This window comes from Hippoglossus stenolepis, chromosome 11 (genome assembly GCF_022539355.2).
Source record: "Hippoglossus stenolepis isolate QCI-W04-F060 chromosome 11, HSTE1.2, whole genome shotgun sequence".
Lineage (NCBI taxonomy): Eukaryota > Metazoa > Chordata > Actinopteri > Pleuronectiformes > Pleuronectidae > Hippoglossus > Hippoglossus stenolepis.
This window is the reverse complement of record NC_061493.1, coordinates 22,179,383-22,199,701: the sequence shown is the minus strand read 5'-3', so window position 1 is coordinate 22,199,701 and position 20,319 is coordinate 22,179,383. Positions and strand designations below refer to the sequence as shown.

General features: G+C 42.8%; 1 protein-coding gene across 12 annotated transcripts in view; it reads right to left on the bottom strand.

Moving 5' to 3' along the window:
- Positions 1-20,319, bottom strand: part of LOC118117919 (rho GTPase-activating protein 12) — a 41,108-nt gene that overhangs the window by 10,545 nt on the left and 10,244 nt on the right. For 11 of the 12 annotated variants that reach the window (XM_035170580.2, XM_035170579.2, XM_035170582.2 and 8 more), the window contains exon 3: positions 586-852. In XM_035170580.2, coding sequence (XP_035026471.2) covers positions 586-852 — 267 coding nt within the window. Of the gene's footprint in view, positions 1-585; positions 853-2,259; positions 2,607-20,319 lie in introns of those variants that run through there. The other variant, XM_035170590.2, reaches the window with a different exon arrangement.

Sequence of the window (20,319 nt, the reverse complement as noted above, 5' to 3'; positions counted from 1 at the left end):
AGGTACAAAAATATAATATCAAGATTCTGAATTAAGTGAGGCTGAATGTTGGGCGTTTCATTTTTATGATCAGAGACGAATCATTCTGGCCCTTTTGAGACATGATATTAATATCAGTCCCAACAGGTTCGATCATAAGTTCATCTGTTGACACTTGACATGATCATGCATCCTGACAGTGTCTCATGTGACGTGTGTCCGATGACCAAGTGTTTTTGTGAGTCGGTAAGTGTGTGTGTGTGTGTGTGTGTGTCACCCAACTTTGTGAAAGTGATATTCAGAGAGTTTCATTTGCTTTCTGCAGCAACCGACCAGATGTGTGAACTAACTCTCACTCTTACTTCCTCCACTGTTTGTGTTTACATACAGTGTGAGCTGAATGGATCACAGCTGGAGGGGCGTTTTTAGTGAGGCAACTTAAATCAGGATCAAGATTTGAATAACTTTCCCAGTGAGATTTTGCCAATTGGCATACGGCACTTACATGGAGCATTGTCACTGGAAGTTCTTCATAAAAACCAGGTATAAAATAATGTGTCTACGTGTGTGTTTGGCTGAACCCTCTCTGCAGTGAATGCTCCGTACCTCGGAGCTCTCTTCCGCGCTGTGGTTTTCTCCTCTGGAGTTCCCGCTGTTGGCGTCCCTGGCTCGCGGAGGTTTCCAGGTCCTCTCCTGGGTGCAGCGGTTGCAGTAGAAGTGTCGGCCATTCTGGTCCTTGTAGGTCTCCCAGTCGCCCAGAGTGTGGAGGGGGGAGCCCGAGGGCAGAGGGGGCAGGTTGGCCTGAGTGATCTTCAGCTCCTGGAGGTTGGTGTAGACAGGCGACTCGGAGCGGCCTTGGCCTGAAGACACCGTCTGATGGAGGGAGAAAGACAGAAAAAGAGAGAGAGAGAGAGAGGTGGAACTGTGAGTCATCTGAGAGTGGATTTAAGTCTGTTATAATATACATATATATATGAAATCAGGGGAAAGTTCCAGGACAGCGTGACGTAAGAAATTTACAGATTTCAGAGTGTAAACAGCTGCAGGTGCAAGTTGATGGACACCTTCATCCAAAATAACTTTAAGCACCTCAGGGCTTCAATCAAACGCCCCCACACCGTTTACTCCGTGTCTCCACTGAGGTGAAAATGTAGTAAACGACAGAGTGTCTGCAGAGTTTGTGCCAGGTTGGTTAGCGGCAGTGGAACATAGAGGAAATGACTGAAATGTCAAATGAACTTTCTGTCGATGAAGCTGACATAACCGGTGTTTACCATGGAAGAGCAGGGAACCTAAAGGAGCAGCGCAGGGGGAAGTCAGTGCTGCTGTTAGGTAACGCAGAGGGGCAGGGACCCGTGTCGGTTAAAAATAAGGAAGTAAAACTGGCTGTCAAGATGCATCCTGAACACTGAGAGGAGGGTTCGTGCCGACTCATCTTTACCACACGAGGAGAGAGAATTGTGAAAAATCTGTCCCATCGAAAACAACTGAAAAGCATCAGAGCAGACGGGGGAATTTTTTTTTTCACCAAAAAATTGTGGTATAACACGTTTTACAACTTTTTTGAGGACAGTAAATAAAAATAACATTAAACCTGACTATAACTACATTTTCACCAATACTTTTTTAAAATGATATATTTTTTAAGTTTGGAAGAAAAAACTTTTTAAACTGTCAAAAACAAATCAAATAAGAATTGATAAATAAGCCTGTGTGCCTATCGACAGCTGGACAAAAAGTTTCCAGCGCTGTAGAGCAGCCGACCCGCTGCCTCCGCTGATGGAGCAACTCTCCTCAGAACCTTGACCAACGTCAATGAACGACTTCTCATGATTATTTCATGCCGGCGTTAGAAAGACGCTGCCTGTCTGCGGAGCCACCGCGCAGACAGAGTCATGAATAATGCCGGCACCCACAGGGCTTTAAACATTGGCTCGGTGATGTTTTTATTGCACAGGGATCAATAGGGATGAAATATACAGGAGCTCAGCAAACAGCTGGAGGTGCAGAGGAAAACTGAATAATCAGACGTGTGTTGTTCAATACGCTGCCACAGCATGAGCGGATTACCAAACACACATCATATACACAATGATATAAAAGTGTAGTATACTTGAGGATGATTGATAAGGAGTTTTTTGGGGCAGATGCCGATATAAATCTTTTTCGTCATTGTTTATTCTGTAAAATAAAAAGGTTTTCATATCCTGCTGACGGCAAAACAAGACACAGCTTTAAACTTAACTTGAGCTCAACAATCACAAATGTATAAAAGATTACCTCTTGCAGTGAGCAGCTCATAAACATATCGTCCTCTTCATCTATTGAGCTTGATCTGAAAAAACTTCTCCTCCAACGGATCATTGCCATTGTCCCCGTTTTATATATTTTGAGTTTGAGTTGAGCTCCGTCAACGCACGCAGCGCACAGCCCTGGAGACACTGCACCGTGCCCTTCCTGTACATGTGATTTAGGGCATGAATGTGTCAGAGAGGAAGTCCTCGTCAATCGACGGTTGAAAAGCCATAATCCCACAAAACTAGATTTTCCCCTCATGTCTGTGCTGCTGTAAATTCAAATACACGGTGAGAAGCTTTTTATTCCATTTCCAGCAAAAAATAAAAATCTAATTGTTATTTTATTGTTTGGTGGATGTACAGTTTTATTTTGCTTCAGCGTCATGTAGAGCAAACTTTAAAAAACAAATAAAAACACTTCCACAGACAGAAGGAAAATAAGTTCTGTCAAATACTCGCTCTCATTAAGTAAGTAAAAGCTGCACTGCCAGGCGGACTCATTACAAATTCACAGGAAGTCTTGTAACTCCATTACAGCAGCGGCATGTTCCTGAGCAGCTGGTGCTGGACATCTGGTGTGAACAGACTGACCGCCTGATCAATACGGAGCTCAGAAACCAGTGACCCACAGTGGGACAGAGGTTGACCTCGTCTCCCGAGGAGGCTGCTCTCTTTGATAGTACACTGTGCTTCAAGGAAAGGTGGGACCAGGTCGACAAGTGTCACAGGGTGTTGGAGTCTCAGAAAGTCCGTTCATTTGAAATATGGACAGTGACATCATTAAAAGAAAGCTTTGAGCAGACAATCAAGATTTCTGGTCGCAGCTCAGCATATGATTTGTTTCCTATTTCGGTCCAGAGGGTTTATGGACAGAGAATATGAAGGGACAGAGAATGACGCTGCCAATTCCTGTCTAAGACCTGCATGCTGTTATCTGTGCTGCCTGCAGCTCTGCACTGGAATAATAATCAACCGGCCCGGTGCTCTTCAGCTGCAGATAAACCACATTAGAAACTGAAAGGAAACAGAGACAGAGAGAAAAGTGAAAAGGACTCAGGACTGTGTTTCAGGCAGGGAACACATCAGAGCTAATATTAGACGGAAATGTCTGCAGGTGCTTTGGCATCATACAGTTATATTTAGACGAGGCTGGTGTGAGATTCAAAACACAAACTTCCAGGTTTAGTTCGCTGGCTCCTTCACAGATCAGGTTTATGTTGTGGTTTCAAATTTTTGTATGTTTCAAGAGGTTATTATGGGTCATAGGATTCAACTTGTCCAGGCGGCACTGAAAACACAACAACAGCCAATGTGCTTATTTCACAGTCAATCAATTTGATTTAACCTTCCTCGTTTGAACCCAATCTACATCATCAATAAATCATCCAAACTAATCAATGCACGACATGACTAAGTGGAGGCAGAGCTCTACGAGGACAGCGTCAAACCCTTCATGGGTGAGGGATGGAGCAGGCTGCACAGTCCTTTAGATGGCAGCCTGACAACAAAGTTAGTGAAGCTAGAGAAGGAGCGATGAAGCAGGAGGAGGAGGAGCTCCACACATTCACCTCCTCTCTCCTCCTCTTTCCTCTCAGACACAGAGGAACCTGCTCTGCTGCATACCACAGAGAGCTGGGCCGTGCAAACACAAAACATTCACACACGGTATAAACACACAGCTCGGACTGATGTGCTCACACACACAGCTGGACTGATGTGCTCACACACACACACGTTCAAAGTCGCACGTGTACACATATGACCTCAAACATGATCACACACGGATAAATCAGCAACTTCTCTACTAGGTCATTTAGTTTCACTGGGACAAAGTGCTGTTTATACACACACACACACACACACACACACACACACACACACACACACACACACACACACACACACACACACACACACACACACACACACACACACACACACACACACACACACACACACACACACACACACACACACACACACACACGGCTGTGGCTGGAAGCTGTATTGCATAACCTGCTTAGGAAATGTTTCTTAATGTTTTCCTCTTTGGCCTCCACCCCAGTGTCGCTGACGGAGGCAGAAATTGATCTTGATTTGATGACTCAGAAAAGAACACAACACAGAATCACTTGTATTTTTTTTACTTTGCATCTAGTAAACTGGTAAAACAAGGTATTTAATATTTTAAAGACAAATAGATAATTGATTATATGTTCATACACATATGTTGATCATATGTAAGTGTATCAATACTGAAAGTAATCAGTAGTGGCTGCACAGCAACTAACACATGGATGTGTGCGACTAGTGAAACCATGAGGTGTGACCGAGAGGATGCTATGATTGCATCAGAGACTAGAACACCCTACAGACGTTCGAGGAAACAAGGTGACTAAACAGGAAGGTTGGCAGTTTCAAATGAATCACCTGTGTGACTTTTATATTTTGACGTGCTGCTTCCTTCCTTCCATTGATCTGTTTTTCTTTTGTCATTCTCCCCTTTTAAAACATATCTATGCCTAAAGTATGCCTGGGTACACGAGGGGGAGGGAAAAAGAAAGGAAAATCTGTGTTCGCTGTATTTACTGAGAAATAACAAGGGACCGAACAAGACAAAACATAAACATGACTGAAGTCTGACCCTGAAAAGCTTCAGGCTGATAAAACACGTCCGTTACAGCGTGGTGGGTCTTTCCGTCTGGTCTAAGGTCATCTCAGTAAATCTGACTGAAATGAATAACAGGGGCAAAGGGAAAAACAACTACAGACGAACCGCCGGCAAGTCAACACAAAAGCTCTTTAAATAGCGGCACCACCCAACGCAATTACGCAACTTCTGTGCAATTACATTCAACAGGAGAAAAGCGCGGACAATGCCACGCAGGGGAAACACAATGAAAGGCCTGAGGTGAGTCTGTGCTCCGAGTGACCTCATGAAGTCAGGAAGCTTTCAGGCTGCACTGACCCAACACGCCACTGGACACACACCCATATTTAAATAAGGACACTGACCATCAACTAAGCTCCTGAAGCATATATTACACTTCAACTTATAATAGATTATTTATTCATTTACAGGGTTTAAACCATGTTTTATGCTTTGCCAGAGCCTTTTGCATTAGAGATCATTGAAATGAATGAGGCTCATTTGGGGCTGAATATGTCACATTTCCGACAGTGTACGACTCTCTGTGGGGATTGTGTACAGTCGACTATTGTGTGACTAAGTGTGCAAAAATAAACACACAAGAGTAATACAGAAGGGATTATTGGCGGCACCCGAATGTGGGAGCAAATGAACTTTCCCAGATGTTTGCGAGTGTGGTTTTTAGATTGCAGAGTGTATGACCATATGCTTGTGAGTCTGGAACAGCAGCTGTGTGGATGCTGCTCTGCCTTCACCACAGGGGACAAGCGTTATTCCCCACAGGCTGGAACGCGATGCTTGGAACCACCGTCGCCCTTCCTGAACGCAGGAACGTCTCATTTTGCCAAACAGGACCGTTGACTTCCAGACGCCCGACCGACATTTCTAACCAGAGACGGTTAAAACAAGTGAGGAGAAAATGAGTCGCTGTCGTTCAATGACATATTTTCACTCTCTGGGGTTTGAGGCTTTGTTCGTAGTGACACACGCCTTTTTTTTTTTTTTTATAAATTCAAAAAATGCTCTGTATAATAATCTCAGAGTTGACTCAGCCTTAAATATAAAATCGGTGCTGTGGGAAACACACTATCTGAGCAGCGAGGCAGCTTCAGCCTTGACCGAATGATTTTATCCTCTAATTCCATCTACCTGACTGGTCACAGCTCGTGAGGCTAATTCTTCCAGCACAGTGTGTGGCTGGGGGCTGGAGAGGTCTGGTAAGGATAGCTGGCATATGTGTGTGTGTGTGTGTGTGTGTGTGTGTGTGTGTGTGTGTGTGTGTGTGTGTGTGTGTGTGTGTGTAGGTGATTATGCAAGAGCGTAGCAAGGGGACAGGTGTAATCACAGCTCAGGACACATAAGGCAAATTGGATGCGACTTATAGGACTTTTCCCTCCGACTTGGAGGATTTAAAGTTGTTGTTTACCGCACATACGTTACGCTATAGACCCTGTTGCTAGGCAGAAAACAAATCTTTAAAATCAAAGTTAAACAACAGAAGACACACTTTTCACTCTCACAACAGCAGAGCCCGGTGGAGAGGAGCTTTTCTGCTGCTCTGCTGCTGTGGAAATAACCCGCTGACCACATCACAACGATCTAAACCACCAGTGATGGATGTTTACATCTCGACGCCTGTTATCTTAATCCAGCTCCGTTGATCCAACACAGCTGAGCAGGATGTAGATATGAAGCCAAGATACGGAGACTCTGTTAATGTCAGACTCAAAATCTTTTTAAAGAGGGTGCGCTATGAAAAGGAGAAACTTAAAGTAAACAATTTACTTTAGGATTTAGGACACCTGATCTACATCTATCCAGGTCCCGCTGATACACCGGCCTGACCAATCACAAGCTAGTCCCAGCTGTCGATCATGATGTTTCAACCCATTGAAGTGATAAAAACTAAACTTATCAGGAACATGAACGCTTGAACATACATCAGTGCCTTTAAGTTTGGCCTATGTCCGATATGCTAACATGGAGGAGGCAGGGTTTATGACCAATACTGCAGCCAGCCACCAGGGAGCGACCTCTTTAGGGGAGCTGTCAAGTTGTTTATTTCTAAACAGCCTATGGTTTCAAAACATGATGGTTTCAAGATATGGGGCTGAAATTTCACTTAAGTTTATGCACAACAGATACGTTCAACTGTGCAAATATTCACAACTGTTGCGCATAAACATAAGTGACAATTCTGTCATTCAAGCTTTACAGTTCCCCATCCATCAATATACATTTATTTAAATTCAACCTACACACTGATAAGTTCCAAAGATAAATTTAATCGAATCTACTTTTATTTTTACAAATAAACTTAGTTCGCTGCTGAGAAAAAAGAAATGGCCTCTGAGGACCTCAGCCCTTTCTAGTGTCTCATTTGGTCCGATCACATTACAACAGACACAGCTTCTCTGTTGAGCAGCCGGACCCAGCTGGGTCGTCTGAATGAGTTAAGACCAAATCCAGTGGGGGAGGAACAGGACTGAGTATTATTCCTTCACACACGCAGACAGAGTTCCTTTAAGGCCATCAGTCCGCATGTATTTGATGTTCATTCATGGACATAAATGAGGCTGTATGCTCATTAACCAAGAGAAACGAGGACACAACACAGCCACGCTGCTAAGCTCGGTGTCACTGACAGAGATAAAGGGAGACTCAGCTGGGTGCAGTAATTATCTAAGTAGAATATATTCGTCCAAAAATACCACAGGGCCTCGAGTGAGGCCACCGGCTGGAACAAAGTGTCAGGAAACATCTTCCACCCTCTTTGTAGATCCTCGTGTCAGTGCGGCTCTTCAACCATAACCTCTTCAAAATAACAATGTCAACAGGGATCAAATAACAAAATGTAAGCGTAATGAAACACCAATAAAACCCAAGTCCTTCAAAAGAATAGTATAATAAATAATGAATCCTAAAATCAATGTTTAAATACATAAAACATAAAAAGACACAAGCAAGTGTAGGACAACAATCAGCAGTGATTATCAGCAGCAGCGATCATAAGTGAAATCTGTGAATCTGTGGGTTAAAATATCATTGGAATGTGAGTGATTAACTGAAAAAGTACCAACTTAACAGTTTCCTTTTTCATTATAATGTAATTAACACAAAACTCGGAAAAATGTCCAGAGTTTTCCTTTCTGGACATTTTCCGGAGTTCATGTCTGGAAACAGCTTCAGTGACGTTTTATTTTGGAATATATTCAAGGTCCATTCTGTAAAGTAAAACTCTCCAAGACGTCACTAACCTTTATTTCTGTTTCCAAAGCCATGTCTCATTACTGAAGAATGCAGTGCCCAACCTCCTGGTACCTTTAGCTCGTTTGTGAATCGACAGATGAGAATCTGTAAATTCCTCCTGGACTGATATCAAGAACATGTGCGTCAGGACACCCTTAGCAACACAAACACAAACACCCCGACCAGCATCAGCCTCTGAGCTTTAGGTCATTGCCCACAACGGTTTCTTTCCACTTCTGGACTCATGAAAAGCCACATTCTTTTCCCCGCTGCATTATTAATGGCCGTGAGGTCAAACGTGTAGGGGAGAAGTCAAACGCCTGCTGAGGGACAGTAGGTTCCGCATATACACAATATGAGGACTTGTTCGTTGTTAATACTAAAGTTCTTTCTTAAATGTACATTATCAGAGGAGTGAAAGGGACAAACATGGAACGGAGGAAATACCTGAAGAGATGTGAAGTTGAGGAAATGTGTTCAATGCCCAGAAAAAAAGCTTCACATGTTTGAAACACTAACTGTCATGTACTCGAGGCCATAGACGTAACAGTGGACCTCATAAATGAGTAGGCGCTGGAAAACAGTGAGTCACGACTGAGACATGTTACAAGTGGCCTTTTCACTCACACCACAAATCATGGAATAACACAGAAATAAAGGGTTTGGTCCAAGTGAGAAGAATATATTACACGAGAGGGAGAGAATTACGTTTCAAGAGCACCAGCCCCGATGACATATTGGATTCATTCTTCTTCAGAGAGTTGAACTGGGTTATAAATCGACTTAGACAAAAAGGGTTTGTTCATGAAAAGGGTTTTAAAAAAAAGGACGTGTTCTTCTACAGGCAATCGTATCTAACAAATCTGCAATCAGCACAAGTTGAGACCAGTTTACCCAACAACACCAACTTAATCTTCATTTGGGTGGTATTTACTTTCAACTTGATTTTCAACTTTTTCAGTGGAAAATGAGAAACACAGTATTTTAGAGGTCAGTGCAGCCCTGGCCTGATTGGGGTAACTGGGTTACTGACCTGACTTTTATATGGGACATTCTTACTCATGGACCAAGTTGTATTTTAGGCCAACTGAGGATTTTTTATAGAGGCAACAAGCACATGCTACTCGCTGCACATGAAGAAGCACTGACGGCTTTCGCCAGCTTGAGATAGCGTCAAAGGATCATGACAGTATAACACAATATTATGAGTTCCGTTTTCACATGGCATCAACACTTCCTCCCAACGCTGGTTACATTCAAGTTCCTTCACAGCAGCAGCTAAATCTCTGTAGTTCACAGTAGCACAGATTTTAAAAATCTGGTGGTGGTGACAAAATATAATGTTGATAATCTGTTTTATTTACAAAGCAAAATTTTATTCCAGCTTTTTCAATAAGGAGTTGTACAGCTGTTCTAAATGTATATAATTAAAAATCAATATACATTTGTAAAATTCAAATTTACTGATATTTTCAAATGGGTGAATAATCAGTAAATTACCCGATAAAGAAAACAACTGTTATTTGATGTATGACGTATGTGTATGAAATCAAAAAGTACAGCCTTGGTCATATCTAATCGTCTAGAACGAAATGGAAAACACCCGCAGAGCTTTGTTTGCCTTTAGCAGCAGAGAGTCAGTTCAACACACGGCGACGCAGCCAGTGAAGAGACCAATAACTGCGACACAGGGAAAGCTGAGCGGCATCGTGCAGCGACGAAATGACAGAGCAATTAGAAAAGCGCAGTGTAATTCAGCTTTGACAATGAGCCCAAATACTCCATCGACAGTCTGTTCACGGGGTCAACAACAGTTCAAGGTAACAGGCTGAGTGAGGAGGAAAGAATGCGCCGCAAGAGCCAAATCGGTGCGAAGATACAACACCTCTTTCAAATTTGATGAAGAGTCAGAAATAGTCTCCTGCACAATCCCCTCAACCCGATTTAACCTGTGCATAATGAAAACTCCCACGACGGTGCATGCGTTTGTTTTATTGCTCTTTTCTGTTGCATCGAGGCAGATCGGAGTCTCTCCCTCCTTCAGTCCAGGGAGGTTAGTTTTCCTCGTCTGCTGCCAGAGCCTCACTGGAATCTTTCTGGGATAGGAAATCACATCAGCCAGCTCACTTGTCGCAGTGTCCTGTGTTTTCCTTTGTGTTTTGTTCAGCTTGGATTCGTCCACAAACGCTGCAGCTGGATAATGTTTCCAGTATTGAGGCTGGACTCACGTGGATGCTTTGCCTTAATGTTTGACAGTGGACATGACGTGCCATGCTCGTTATTAATACAGTGCTTAAAGACGTACATGGAAAAACAATATCCACAATTAGATGAACACACACCAGGTTCACCAGCGGCCTCTGCCTCCTCTTTCTCATTAACAGGATTTTGATTGGCTAGTGTCTGCACTTGCTTTGTTTGACTAAACCCAGTTTGATTGGCTGGTGCAAGAGAAGTTGAGCTGTGCTTAACTTCTGCAGTACTCAGGGCAAGCAATGCTTCGAACTGGAAATATAGGAACTGAGATTAGTCAAATTAATACGCTAAGATAACGTGAAGATTCAGCAGGTTTATTGCACAGGAAGCAAATTAGTTTCCATGTCTGTTACACTTACAACAGGCATGATGCAAGGTTTTCAAACTCACAGTAGAGGGGCTCATGTGTGAAGTTTATTATTAACCTCAGCTTATAGAGGACATGTTGCTCAAAGATAACTGTCGGGGGGGGGTGTGGGTGGTGCTGTGAGAATCCTATCACCTTGTCAGCCACCTTCAGTGCAGTTATATTTCATTCTGTAGTGGTATCTTAAAGTTGATACCACTGGTTTCTAAAAGTAAATGTGAAAACTAGCAAACGTACTCAATATCATTTAAATATTTCTGGGTATTTTGCTCCTAGCCACATCCTGTTTCGACTCGTCTCTGCAAACCTTTAAGAATGTGGCGTCGTGGTAGAGATATAAAAAGGAGAAATACTCTCATATTTTGTGGCTCCTGCAGCGACACAGAACAGGCCACGTGTACTTGTCTCCTCACAGATGCAAGTCTCGACAGCACAGCTCATTGTGGAGGAGGAGGAGAGTAAAGAGCAGGTATGAGGAAGACAGAGGCCGGATGAAGGATCCCTCTGGTTAAAGATGATCCTCTGTCTGCAGCATGTCAGGACTTCTCCTTTTAAAATTACTTGTTGAGCTCAAATACTGAGAAATTATGTGCAAAGAAAACTAGTGACAGGGAAACCACTAGTGCAATGCAAAGACTTTCTTTTAAACGGTAGAATAAGTATTATTTAACTTCAGCGCTTCATCTCCATATCCAAGTATCAATAGAAGATGTTTGGAAAAGTCAGGTTGATAATGTAGCTTTAGGGTTATTTAAAAAAACTAATTAATGAAATGATCTCTACAAGGCTTCAAGCTTTCATATAAAATATAAGCAGTATGTGATGGAGGCATTTTGTAAAGGTAAATACACATATTCATAACTTTGAGGTGATGTTCTTCCATAGTTACTCTCTTGTGCTCTGACCTTGATGATGACCTTTTTAACAACACTTTTTAACAACACTAACAAGCTGTTCTGTCTGTTCCGACTGTGTCCTTCAGCTGCAGGGCTGAGTCAGGAAGGGCGATGTTCTTTCACAGCTTCTCTCTGCCTGAACACATTTTATCTCCTCGACCAAAGTTGATAAAAAAGACAAAACGGCTCCGGAGCTGCAGACGTTTGCATATTGCTTAGATTTAGTCTCGACACTTCGACTGATACCTTTGCTCCGTGAAGCAGAGCAGCAAGGACGAGGATCAGACCCAGCTCACATTTTAATATAACAAATTACCAAAACACAGAGCAGAGGTCCCGTCACAGAGAAGGGCTTTGTGGAACTGAAAGATAACAACAAGCATTGTGTGATTTCTCTTTGTATTCAACAAAAAGCAGGAAAATCAAGCCGTCCTTGAGGGGGTAAAATGCTAGTTTTTGCCTGTTCAGAATACCAGCCATTCACTGGGCCTGAACCTGTATTTCTGGTCTCAAATGCAAATGAACTGAAGCGTGCATCATGTCTCAGACATCACAACAAATCTCAACACGGCACAGAAACCTGCTCACGTCGAACCAGTTCAACAAGACAAAGGGGGGCTTGCTGAGTTTTCTTTGTGGCATTTGAGTGCATTTTAACAGATGAAGACAATAGCAAAACACTATGCAGACGTTGTGAAGTGTTATATATGCTATTAAGTTGTAAATGATCAGAGGTCAGGAGCAGGAGAAGGAGGAAGAGGAGGAGGAAGAGGCAGGCAAGTCTCCTGAAATAATCTAATCTGAAGTGGAATTATCCCAGGGGCACAATCCACACAGGAAGTTAAGGAGCTTTTATCCTGCAAGAGAGGAGCTGACATTAAACCAAGGAGAGCGGATAGTGTGCAGCCAAGTCCCCAGCAGGACTCTGGCTGCAGGTCCATCCCTTCGTTCTGTTTTCTTTGTTCTACTAAAAATATTTAAATCGCTGTGTTGCAGACACAGTGCGTTTGAAAGCCTGTTTCTTCACAGTCTGACAAATAAGCACCAAAGCTGTAGAGCTGGGTTTGAACTTGCAGGTATGTGGTAAATGGTAGAAATGTGCATCTGTTGCGCCACACTGGAAGCTAACACCATCATAGTGAGGAGTGGACGTTTCAGCAAATACTTGGCCTTAACATGTCTAAAGTTATGTAATTCATGATTAAGTAAATAGAAAGACCTTGAGCTATGAAGAAACCGTAGAGCTTGTTTCATCAAGTACAAAAAAACCTAGAAAAGACATTTGGTTTGTCGGTTCAATCATTCAGCTCACACTGTTTGAACGTGTCACGCACAATTAGTCAAATCTGTTCTAAACCCGTTCCTCTTGTGGTCGGTACGATGCAATACTCATTATTACATAATAACATGCTCATATCGACGCCACAGATCTAAATCATCAGCTGCTGAATGAGAACATTTGATCCTACTGTCTAAAAAACTGTGGCAATGATCAAGAAGTACACACACAACTACAATGCATGCAGTTGCTAAGTAGCGTAATATGCACAAAAAGATGAAACAGTAGCCACAGGATGCTGACTCACTCCCAGCTCCACATGTATTAAACACCGGTGTGTTGATATCTAACTTCAAACTTAACCATGACAGTAGTTAAGAGTTGTACTCAGCCCTTGGAGCTGGACTGTGTATATGAGATCTGATGATGTGATTTACACATAAAAGTTTATTTGTGATGAAACAGGAGCTTCCGTCAGCCATCTGCATTGCACAGGCCTAGAGCTCAACTTAAGCGTGGATCATCCTGTCATTGATCCTCCACCAGTTAATATTACTACCATTCCCACACTGTGTTCTCTAACCCATGACCCCTGCCCTGTGTGATTGCAACTTCACTGTAACAACCGGGCTGGAACCATACTTGAACTTGTGACGTGAATAAGAAACCCACTGTAAGCTCCGCGGAGAAAGTAGGTCTTTGTAATTGAAGACTAAAACCAGCCGAACGCACATTGTCCTCTGTTAAGCTTCAGCTGCAGAAACCCACACACACACAACGTATGAAGAACAACTTCACATTTTCCCAACGGTACGTTTCATACATACGTTACACAACCTGGAACAAGACAATATGAAAAAACAAGGAGACAAAAACCGAGTCAGTGCTTCTAAGTCTGACATCACTTTCCCATTTTGAAAAACATCCAACCAATCAGAGATTTGTAGACAAAATCAGAGATAAAATTACCATCAAAACAAGTGTCGGTAAGACTGAAACAGCTTGACAGTGATCCGTGAGTCATTTCACACCAATAACAAATCTTCAATCTGTGTATTTTCCTATTCGCAGATTAAATCCATTTCCTGAACTGAGGAAAGTCCCAATAATCAGATCATAACTGGTCTGAACGTAAAGTAAGAAGATAAAAGTCTCCCCTTGTTGCCAAGTTAATCATCTCTGAGTCTCAGCTTCACTGAGGGCAAAGTGCAAACAAAGACGGTCCTTTCTACTGGAAAGTGAGAAATTACAGCGCACACTGTCATCAGGGAGACAGGCATGAGTACACATGGGGCTGGGCCACAAGCAAACCTTTATTTATACCGGACCCAGAGATTATATGGTGGAAACGGTTCTCTGTCATTTAGTGGCTCCTCAGATATACATGTTGGTTTGGAAAGAGCTGATCTCACTTTACAAAGAGGAGCATCTGAGCAGCTGCAAAAACAAAAAGTCCTTTTCTCAGGTTTGAAGACCTGTGAGTGATGTTGTCTCTTTAGATGCTCATGTGGAAATGGCATGTACCAAGGTATACAAGGGGGACAATAAGGAAAAGGATTGGATCCACTTTGCTGTTAATCATGTCACATGAAATACTTGAGCACTAGATATAAACACATCGCTGAGGTATCTTAGAAAATGGGTTTTTCTGACCATATTTATGTTGATCTTGATCCAATCAGCTCCAAAATATCACCAGGAGATAAACACCTAATACTCCCGCCTAGTTCAGTGAAAATACATCTCTGCAATCTTGAGTTATCTTGTACAAAAGGGACCTTTAAATTAATAGATTCAAATTAAAACACTGGCAGGGACTAAAACTAAAGTTACTAAAGTCACTTTCAACACAGCCATTCTACCTGTGAACCTGCTAAAATACAAACAGATAGGATATATGTATATATACACACATATCTATATATTAATACAAAGTATTCTGTCCCGTCTGCCACTCCACCCTCTCTCCGTCCCGTCTCCCATCATTCTCTGCTGCCCTGAGCTCTTCTCACCAGACAGCTGTCCAAACAAATGTTATGTAGCCGGCGCTTATGTAATGAAGCACGGCCGGTGCTTAGCGCATCCTCTTAGCCGTCCTGTCGCATGGCATCATCACTTCAAACATCTCAGGACACACGGCTGAACCTCCCGGCTCTTCTTCCTGGCCACTGATTTCATGGATTCGGTGAAAAAGTGTGTGGGGTTTCAGCGATCGATGCTATGGATCACTTTGAGCGCTCGGGCTGAACGAATGGATGAGAAACACACGTCTGCCCTGAGCTTGTGGACAAAAGCTGCAAGATCAGCTACTGTGTGTGTGTGTGTATGTGAGAGAGAGAGGGAGGGAGGGAGGGAGGGAGAGGGACATAGACAGAAATACAGAGATGAGAAGGAATAGACACATAAGCTCCGAGAGCCTGTTTGAGCGAAAGCTTCTGTAGTTAACTAAACTCTCTGCTTGCATGACTGGGATCAAAAATATCCACACGCTTCAGCGCTTCATTTAAACATAATTCTCTTAGAGTGAAACAAACACTAAATGCAACAAAGCCCACTGCCGTGTGTGCATCTGGGTGGAAAAGAGGTTCCTGCCACCTGGAAAGCTTTGTTATGAAATGGATTTTGTTCGAAATATTCGCAGGCATCAGTCGCTGCAGTGCAATTACTTTTATACAGTAGAATACATCAAACTGAGGGTTTTGCTGACTTGGCAAAACATGCACACGAAGTTGCATGAACACACCGACTCCTGAGGCATCTGAACTTGATGGTTTGTGTGATAAAGAAGCTGCCTTACCGTCTCGTTCTCATCTGGGTACATACTGTCCCGTCGCTGAGTTGCCGCTGCAGAGGAATAAGTCAGACGGGCAGCAGCCGGCGGTGCTGACGAGGACGCCGATGATGCAGAGGAGCCTCTGCCTATTCACAAACTCTCTCCCTTACTGACATGTCACTGTAGCAAACCAGATAATGTGACTCTGAAGCCCTGGACGCACTCAAACACACACAGTGGCTGATATACTCACACACGTTCTTACATAAACAGAGAGAGAGCGAGAGAGAGAGAAAGAGAGAGAGAGAACACAGAGCTCTGTGATGCTCGCTCTCCCCGAGCTGCAACAAAACATACAGCTTGACCGGCTCTCCTATAATGCCACTATTTACATCACATAGCACAGGACGCCCTTGCTGACATAATAACCAACATGTGTGTACGCGGACACACACACACACACGCACACACATATCCAATTGAAGCTCCCAGAGGGATTAAGAAAAGCTCCACAAAGTGAGGACCAGCGTGCCCCCTGCCCCTCCACACACACACTACTCTTCTTTGTCTCTAATCAAAGAAGTCATACAGCCACACAGTAACGATTTACACTGGATTATCCCCCATAATCACCATCAAGGATATTTATTATATGCTGGCAGTTCTGTTTGTTGTTTTCAAACCTTCTATCGTCTATCAGTCCTGCAACCCCAGGAAGATCAATCGACATTATGATCTTCTTCTGATCTCCATTAGAACCATTACCAGTATCTCCATTATCTAACAAAGTGGATTTCTGCAATTGAAAACTGAAAGCTGCAAATCTTCACATCTTACTTGCGCGTTTTGACACAACTCCCACTATCTTGTTCGAGCTCTGGATCATCACATGACTGGTAAACACCACCTCTGGGTTTTTTATTAATTTGACAGCTGTAGTTCAGAGATATGTGATGATGCACTTATCTCTTACACAAGATCAAAATCAGACCCATACTGACCTTATGCAGTGGATCACGCACTGGTCATCATGTGACAGAGCCAAATTCAATACAGTTTCTTTGTTGGAGTATAATATAATTGTTTTTAAATTTTTCCAGTGATTGCAATAAGCTGCAAAGCTTTAGGCAATAATGGTTTTACCGTATTTTTGCAGCAATGTGATGAAGTAAGCACAGCGATTACAGAGGTTGTTGATTCCCTAAGTTCAGAGTTGTAATGATGTTGCAGTAAAAAAGTACATATTGTGACATTTGCATGTCATGCCTAGTTCACACTACACTTATAAACCAGATTTTCCACTCAGCGATACATTTTGGAACTCGCAGAAAAAAAAACAGAAGTGGTGTGGTCTCGTTTTGTTTTTTTACTGTCTCACCTTGCTGTACATGAGGCGATTGAACACAGCCATGCATATCAATGTGCATCCGTAGCACGTAAAATAAGTAACTTATTAATCCAGTCATCTACAGACCACTGCAGACACTCTCAGCAATGTCTCTTTAGTCGTTCAAATGTGTTCGTTCACACACACACACACACACACACACACACACACACACACACACACACACACACACACACACACACACACACACACACACACACACACACACACACACACACACACACACACACACACACACACACAGTGAGAGATCTGTTAGGGAGCTGGGAAATCTGCACCCAAGCTGGATCAGTTCATCGGCTGGCAGATAAAATCCAACGAGGCTTCCAATCAGAGCTCAGAGTCACTTCACGTCGGATAAGACTCCCTATCACAAGACAACAAGTCATGTAGTGGGAAGTGCACGGTGATCCGATGACTTTGAAAGTTGTGCAATCTGAACATAAGGGAGCTTTTCTTTCTTAAACCGAAGATATTCATAATTTCATGCAGTTTTAAATTGAGTTAAAACTGCAGAGCTACAACAGGAACCAGAGCTGCATCCCAGCTGGAGCAGGAGCAGGTGAATTTGAGATGAAGGCAGAGGAAAGAAAAGAAAAGAGAGAGATAAAGAAAGACACAAAGTGAGGGTGTCAAACTCGGCTCTACCCCTGGTCTCTGTTACACAACCGCTGAACACACTGCAAAGGAGTGGGTCATCTGCCAGAGCGCCTGAAGCTCTGTGTGTGTCCCAGGTTGATAACAGTACAGAACAGTACTCTAGGCCCTTGGGAGTGCTTCATAGCATCGGTGATGAGTACACAGGCCGACACCGCCACAGACTGCAGTGCTCCGCTGAGACTTGAACTGAATGAACTGCTGTTTGCTGATGGTGATTTTCCTGAAAAGGAGACATCTGGGAAGTCATTCTGAGGCTTGAATCCAAAAATACGTCTGAATCCACGGCACAATATGTGCAGCAAAGATGTCGTCCCCATTAATTGGAGCTAATGCATTTCAAGAAGTTTGATTTAAACAAAAAAGTATTAAATAAGTATTTAACCACAAAATGTGAATATACCAGGTTCTCAAAAACAGCAAATGTTCACATTTATTCATCTGACAGGAAAGTGCATTAACTTACTTTAGTTTTAGGATAGTTCTTCAAGTCTCCTTGTGCTTTGAGAAACCGTAACTAGCATTTTTTTTCACAAAACAATAACATGATTAATAAATAAAATACTCCAGACTCATGTAAAGGCAAATTATTTTTAGCTGCAATGCTAAAAAAAACCCTAAGTGTTTCATTGTGCTGACAATCGCAGTCATCTGGTCAGCTGAAATGACCCAGATGTCAGAACTGGGTTTGTGGCAGAAGGGCATCGTTTGTAATCCACTAACAATCTGGCAGGAAACATGACGCAGTGAGATAAGATGGAAAACAAAAACACAGAACTGTGGTTGTGACAAAAACTCTTTCAGCAAATATTGGAACGATAAAAAGTCTGGAAAAGTGTGTTAATTGCTTATTTAATTTCAGTGTGACAAACACTCCCCTTCTGTCAACATTAGAGTGGCCCTGAGCAAAGCGTCCCATTTCTCTGGTGCTTTTCAGTAGAAGCAGGAAGCTTACGGGTGAATTAGAAATACTGCACTGTGGTTGTGTGCCTACGCCAAACAGTGCAGTTTCACTCTGCATATACATTTTTTTTCCCAGACTCATATGAGCTCCCAAAACCTAACTCATATTAACAGATCCTTCAGACTCCGTGTGTATGAACACATTTACTGTGTCTGAAGAACGGAACAGAAAATGCTGAGAGTCTGCAGTGGTGTGTGAACGACTGGATTAATGAGTTCCTTACTTTATGTGGTACGGATGTACATTAGCATGCATGGCTATGTTCAATCACTTCATGTACGGTAAAGTGAGATGGTGTCAAAAAAAAAAACACACACAGGTTCACACTTCCTGTCACACTGAGAAATCAGAGCGATGAGGAATCCTGGTGAGATTCCTCAAAGGGTTTTAGCTGATTACAGCCGTCATAAAGAACGATGGGAGGCGGTGGGGTCGGGCTGGTGTTACTGACTGTGACGATCGAACGTGTGGAGGGTACAGAGAGGGGAGGTGACTCTTCTGTGACTCGCCCTGTTCAGACCTATAGTATTAACATGCATCTGGGGACATCCAATCATAAGAGGGACTTAAAAGAAATGACTGGGTCAGCTGACTCAGTCATTTCTTCTAAAGACATTTAACATTTAACATTTAACATCTAACATTCTCCGATACATTTATCGGAGAGCTTTTACTGTTGCTCTATACATTTCTTATTGGGCACAGCTCTGAGTTTGTCAGGATGGGCTGAGTTAATCTATGCGGTATCTATATTCAGTTCTTAAAAATGGAGCGTACAGTATGTGGTACACCCTGTGATGATCCTGAAGGAAGAGAGAAGAGGAAGAGCCGAGTGGAGGAGGCCGTGCAGTGAAGCAACAAATTAAAAGACACTGAGACCTTGACAGCCATTATGTTCAGTGGCTGGAGGGAAACATCTGCTTCAGTGGATTCACTGTCCAACCCACCGTGGCCAGGGGCTCTAAGACGTTCTGAAAGTATCAGGCGACATCTCAGAGGGCGACTTCAACCTTTTCTCACGAGGGATCGATGGCTGACGGTCTCGACAAGACCCTCGGTACAAATGTTGAGACGGCTTGTTTTCAAACGTGCCCTCGCTTCAATTTCTTTCTGATTATGTTGCAGCATGTCTCATCTGAACAAGAGCCTGATCGATACAGATTTGTTTTAGGGCCAATGCGGACATAGCGATTATAGGTAGTAAATTCGATTCCAAATTAGACCAGAATCAAAAAGCGTTGTTTACCTTGATGATGTGTGATGTTTTTAACAAACTGACTGATGCATGTAGCTCAAACTCAGCTTCTTTTAAAACCTTGACCTAAACTGAACTAGCAGAAAAGACGTCAGCTCCACACTCGAAGCTACTTCACAGAAAAAGCTCTTGTAAAAAACACTTCACTTTGAAAAGAAGCAGCTGGAATTAACAGCAGAACTTTAATCACAGAACAATCTCCTTCCTTTGGATTCTTGTTCTCAGGTTTTTACATCATTTCTTTAAAAAAAGAATTGCAGAGGAGGGGGAACTGCTCTCTGAACTAGCT